Genomic DNA, 5,860 nt, shown 5'->3' with positions numbered 1-5,860 from the left:
TTTCCAGGTGTCCTTTTCCAGCAGCAGCTCAGTAGCGTTTCCTCATGGCCCGCTGGGTCTCTTCCAGCTGCCGCTGTCCATCGAGGGCCTCCAAACGTGTGGGCTTCAGACTCTCCAAAAGTGATGTTTTATTTTTTTTTAAAGAATCTGATTAAGACAAACATCTTTAGAGAGGGGCAAGTCAGCGGGTCCCTGAGTTCATGTGCAAACAACAGGGCTCCCACTAAAAGCTCCACAGGCCACAGAGGACCCAAGCCCATCTGGCTTTCCCCAAGCCTCAAAGAGCAGTGCAACCCCCTCCTTTTACCCTAACGCGGCCCAAACACAGAACCATCTCCCGTTACTTGAACGCTCGGCCCACTCGGCGCCAGCGCTGCCGTTTAACGTCTTTTTTCACAACGTTTTAACGCTGCTCCCCCCCGCATGGGCCCTACCGCAACGGCCGCCCGCGTGGTTCCCATAGCAACGCGGCCCGGGGGCAGCGCGTGACGTCACCGCCGCGGGGCGGAGCGCGGTTCCCGCCTCTCGCCGCGGCCGCCATGTTGTTTCCCCTCGTGTGAGGGGACGTGAGGCGGCCGGGACAAGGGCGGGCTCGTTCCCTACCCCGCGGCTGAGGGAAGAGAAGCAGCCACGGGAAAAACGCTGCGGTGGGGGATAGGGATGCACCTTCCCACCCCCCTCACAGGGAACGGCGAGGATGGTGCTCGGCTTAACGTTCCCCTGCCCCCCAGACGCTTTCAGTAGCCTTTCCCCCTCTCTCCCGTTTATTTTTTTTGGTCAGCTTTTATGGCTCTCACGGTCACGCAGAGCCACGCCAAAAAACACGCAACCAAATGCTAGTTATGCCCATTGCTCCTAGAATGTGAAATACAGCGTGGCAGCAACACCCCCCCCCCGCCCATTACACCAAAACACTGTTCTGCCATCATTAAATACAAGCAAAATACATTTTTCTTAGACAAATCCACTTTACTGCATTTATTCTTGTACCTGCCATTTGAAATACAAGGGGTTTCCACACAAATTAACAATGGCAATTTACAGAGAAGTGCTTTAGACCTCACCAAGGAGGGTGGGGACCTTCCAGATTTAAGCATTTTAAAGTTGGTTTTTTTTTTTTTAAATGAGAATGATACTGCAAAAAACCCTAAGAGCTGTGCCGAACACCAAATCAAGATTAAGTTTTCACAGCGTTACATTTCTGATGTTAACCTATAAATGTTACCCAAAGTTACTCTGAAGACAGTTACAAGATTTAGCAATCCAAGAATCTCAAGATATATCATCTAGTAAAAATAGGGAGTCTGTGCCTTGAGTCATTAACAACAAATAAATACAACATTTAAATAGCTGCTGCATATCAAATACTTATCTGATGCCTTAAATAATAAAAATAGGTGTTCTTAGATCTTTCAATATCTTATAAATCATTTAGTGCTTCTGGAAGCTTCTAAATTATAAGGCTGGAGACTGGCAAAATATACAGGATAGAAAAGGACAGATAACAGAACAACCATGACAATTCTTGTAGACATGGCCTGTGTCCTGGCTGAGGCTCAAGAGAAAAATAGTTTGGACTTTGTCATTTGGGGCAATGACAGCAAAACGAGTCACCAATTCTGAGCGAGTTAATACCCGAGGGGATGATAAATGGATCATACTCTACCCTATCCCTTAAGAACTGGGATAGGGCAGCGTCAATCTGAAAAACAGTCCCAGATACCCACTACCCCCATGTGGGATTGTTGAGACTGACAGCCTCAAGACAGGATATCACACACCAGATAGAGAATTGCCCTATATCTAACACCATGTATTTTTTCCCCCCCACCAAAGGACCCCTCGATATGAGGTTTATAGCTGCAGTGCACAGGCCACCACCAGGACACGGTTTTCCAATCATCTTGCCTCTACTCCTTGGGTTTCACCACATACTCCCGCATCATGGAATACAGCACACCTAGGAGACAGAAACACAAACCAAGTTAGAAATCTTTTTAATATATAATGCTGAGTTATAAAACTTGGCACAGATAAACAGTAAGAATTGCAATTCTGGGCAATGAAATTCACAATTCCCTCCATTTTCTGTTGTCTGTTTTTTAGTATTTAGAAAGAACACTACATTATCTACAGAGAAAATTCTCCTATTCTAGAGGTATGCAGGTTACCAGCAAACTCCTGTTTGCTTTGCTGCCAAAGACAAACACATACAGGCAAACAGTGTTTCATAAGATGGGCAATTTGCACATTTACACACATGTGCTGCATAAATACTCAGATGAGACCCGGGATGCACTGAATGCATTCAATAACACAATTCCAGTACTGAAAATGCCACTGTCTAGGCAAGCTGTTTCCCAAAGTAATGAACTCTGGAACAGCAATTTTTCCATTTGCAATAAAAAAATTAAGAGCAGATACAAGCAAAAAAAATCATTACTAATATTATTTTCTTTTTAACAAGAAGAGCTTGCTTGGAACAAGAAGGGATTTAAATTCATTCCGTTTCAGCACAACTCCTTTGGGAGCTTGCTGGCAAGTACTGTCTTTGCAACATTGACTCACTGCCAGATTTGTGCATTGGTCCCATTAGCTCTTCACTTTTTTTTTTTTTTTTTTTTCCTACTAATAGCTGTGACCTTCCCCCGCCAATTCATCCACCTTTCCTATGGCAAATAAAGTTGTATTTTACACTTAGAGGATTTTTTTAATGTTTGAGATGAACCTCATATCCTCTCCATGTATAAAAATAGTCAAAACTTGCATTCTCAGGCTGCAGTTTTATATTGGAACATGGGTTCTTAAACACTCTGTTACTTTAGAAAGGTCGAGCAAATAATCAGTCAAAAGCCAAGCGTTCATAAAGTTGTTTCAATGTAATATCCCGAATTTCACGCAGTGATTTGAGGGGGTCTCCGTGATTCGCTTTGCACCTACCACACGTTAGCGCTCCCACCACGAAGCCCTGGGCCGCCACTCGCATGTGGATCAGGTGCAGTGACATTTTCATGTCCCCCCTGTGCTTCAGTCTGTACAGCCCGTAACCCACCACCATGGCAAAGCCGGCCATGCCTGCACAGCAAAGACACCAGGGACAAAGCCGCCAAGTTAGGAAAAAGGGATAAACTCAAAGGAGAAACCCCGGGAGCGAGCGCATTTTGGCCTAATCGCTGCGTCTGTGCAGGGAGCAAACCCCTGGCCTTGCTGCTGTTTGCACTGCACTGCTATTTCCTTTAGTGCACAAGTCAGCACAGGCAAGTTTGCATTAAGGCAGCAGGTCAGAATGAAAAGACACAAAGTCGTGGGACACCCTCAAAGTATCGGGGTTGGATGGTTTTCAGAAAGCTCGTTTTCCACTCTCCTTCTTTGGCAGGAAGCTCACATCCACCCCAAAACACTCGCTCCAGCGCTCGCATTCAGCACCTCGACACATCCACTTGTTTGCTGAATTCACTGTTTTTAGTTTTGCCCCATTTGACCTGTTTTCACTGGAACAGGATGAGTCATATGTTATCTGCCCTGTGCTGCCAGGAGAGTGGATCAGTAAAATCTCTTCCACGGGGGGTACTTTTCATTTCCACAGCCCAAACAGATCCAACAGGGCCCAGGCTCTGCAAATTCCAGCCTGTGTGTCCACACTCTCCCGGAATACAGAACAGCAGGGCACCAAACTTGCCAATTCCAGCCACTTTATGCCATATTTAGGACAATGTAGTTCAAAAGCAGCTGCCAAGTTTTAAGTGTTGTGCATATCTTACAGCTGCATGTGGGACAACTCGGCTGCCCGAGTAGGATTATTACCAGCTCCACTCAAGAAGCTGTAAAAACCTTTAAAAAAGGTAGACTTTGGGGGCTGGTAAACTAGCTCTGACATCGGTTTAAAGTAAATTTTGCTAATCTATTGGGAGGAACCTGAACTCACTCAAGTCCACAGTATGTTCTAGTGAGCAGAGGGAGCAAAGTCCTGCGGCCACAGAGACTTGTGACATATCTGCTGGCAAAAGCTTAGAATACTTCACCCAAGGGACCTGTCCTCAGTTTAAGGCGGCTATAAATCAAAATCTATGGCCTGGAGAGGGAGTTCCTGACCAGAGAGAGCCTCTCAGGTCACACAGCCAACCTCTCCTTGGAGGCTGCGTAGGACTTTTCAGGGTCTGTGATTCTGTGCGTGATTCTGTCTCCACAGAGAAGTTGAGACCTTTGAATACCTCGTCAATCTGGGCTGCCCCAAAATGTAATAGGAAAACACATTTTAGAGCAAAGGATGGCAGCAGAGAAAGGTCAAACCTCCGGGAAAATGTATTTTGGACACCTTTGTATTTTGTTAGCTCGAAAGACAAAACCCAGTGATCACACACAGCTCCGCTCTGAAGCGGGCAGGCGAGACACGCTCCTTACCACACACAGGCTCTGTCACTCATTAACAGCTTTTTTTTAGTATTTTTTTTAATGGTAGGTTCTGTGTTTTCCGTTTAGGATAACAAAGCACCTATTAATTACACTTTATAGCCAAGTACCACTTCAGACTGACAGTATATTGGTGTCACCAGAGAACAAGCCTGCACGAGGAAGTCATTTAGAAGCCATTTCCCCTTCACGGTAGGTGACTGTGTTTATCCTGTCGATTGCTCATGAGAGCAGAGAGGGAAGAAAAAGCCCACGTAACCACATTGCTTCATATTTAAACTTACCAATGGGCACAAATGGTGTCTCTTTAAATTTTCTTAACAGTTTAGATGTCTGGCTGGTTTCAGCCTCATACTGGGGAAAAACAGGTTCCTGACCGGATGACATGATGATGGCTGCAAAGAGAAAGAGCTTTTTTTCAGAAACCAAGAGATTCTTTCCTTTTTCACAAAAAGAGAGGCCATCTCTTCCCTACGCCAAATATAATGGAGCTGCATGGAGTTGAATACAAACATCACAGCCAGCAAGGCTTGACCTTGGCCGAGGAGATGCATGCGGTTTAATTCAAGTCAGATCTTGAAGCAAGATCGTTGCACGCTAAAACAGATAGTGACAGCAGAAATAAAATAATAATAATAAAAATCCCTTTGTGCACCATTACAGCCCCAAGACAAACTCACAGGCAGCTGCAGGCCACCGGATGCCTAAATCGCCGGCTGCGCTTCCAAGCTCCATCCCGGCCCTTGGCTTTTCCACAGGCTCTTCCCTGCCGGCCGCTCCGAGCTCAGGGAGGTTCCTGCCTCCCGTTTCGGTGCCAAGGACGGGAAGAGGGAGCTAGGGAAGGTCAGCTTCCCGCTCCGGCATCATTTGGGATGGAGTGCCGGAATGCCGCGTCCCAACCGCCATGCGGACACCCCTGGCATCGCGAGGGCAAAGAGACCCCCTAACAGGTAAAAAAGAAGGACCAACCTCACGGGGTCCTGCTCTTCCTTCGCCCTCCAGCCTGAGCGTCGCCCCTCAGATCCTGCGGATGGAGGATTCCCGCGCCTGACTGAAGCGCCCCCAAAACACGCCCGAAAAGCGCGGCCCGCCCGGTGAATACACGGCACCCCGCACACCCCCAACGCACGGCGGGGTTCAGGGACCGGCAACGGCCCGGGTGACCTTGCCCGGTGTCCCGGGAGGCCCCGATCAACGGCCCCGGCCTGCGCGGGAGCCCCGACCCGCGGGGGCCCCGCACCGTAACTGCCCCCCTGCCCCCCCGGTGGAGGTGGGGGATTCCCCCCCTCCCACGTGACCCCTGCCCGCCCACGTGACCCCGGCGCCGCTCACCTCTCCGCGCGCTCTCGATGCCGGCCGGCTTCTGGCGCGCCTCGCCCCGCCCCCTCGCTCTTATTGGCTGAGGGCTCGCCCCGCCCACCGCGGCAGCGCCGCGCGGCCAGCCTGCAAA

At 48.7% G+C, this 5,860-nt stretch overlaps 1 protein-coding gene across 1 annotated transcript; it reads right to left on the bottom strand.

Moving 5' to 3' along the window:
- Positions 1-1,825: 1,825 nt before the first annotated feature.
- HIGD1A (HIG1 hypoxia inducible domain family member 1A) lies at positions 1,826-4,823 on the bottom strand. The gene is made up of 3 exons (XM_010214766.2): positions 4,695-4,823; positions 2,941-3,075; positions 1,826-1,960 (listed from the first exon to the last, which is right to left on the bottom strand). Exons 1-3 carry the CDS (start codon positions 4,795-4,797, stop codon positions 1,911-1,913), a joined length of 288 nt encoding a protein of 95 aa, XP_010213068.1. The 5' UTR covers positions 4,798-4,823; the 3' UTR covers positions 1,826-1,910.
- Between the last annotated feature and the right edge of the window lie 1,037 nt (positions 4,824-5,860).

This window comes from Tinamus guttatus, unplaced genomic scaffold (assembly GCF_059628265.1).
Source record: "Tinamus guttatus ecotype Peru unplaced genomic scaffold, ASM5962826v1 Tinamus_guttatus_pri_ptg000599l, whole genome shotgun sequence".
NCBI classification, from domain to species: domain Eukaryota; kingdom Metazoa; phylum Chordata; class Aves; order Tinamiformes; family Tinamidae; genus Tinamus; species Tinamus guttatus.
The sequence above is the reverse complement of the archived record's forward strand: the minus strand, read 5'-3'. Positions and strand labels throughout refer to the sequence as shown.

Coding starts and splice junctions, on each gene's coding strand:
- HIGD1A (XM_010214766.2), bottom strand. CDS start 4,797: ATGTCATCCGGTCAGGAACCTGTTTTTCCCCAGTATGAGGCTGAAACC. Junction 3,076..4,694: donor GACACCATTTGTGCCCATTG/GTAAGTTTAAAT, acceptor TTTGCTGTGCAG/GCATGGCCGGCTTTGCCATG. Junction 1,961..2,940: donor GGTGGGAGCGCTAACGTGTG/GTAGGTGCAAAG, acceptor TCTGTCTCCTAG/GTGTGCTGTATTCCATGATG.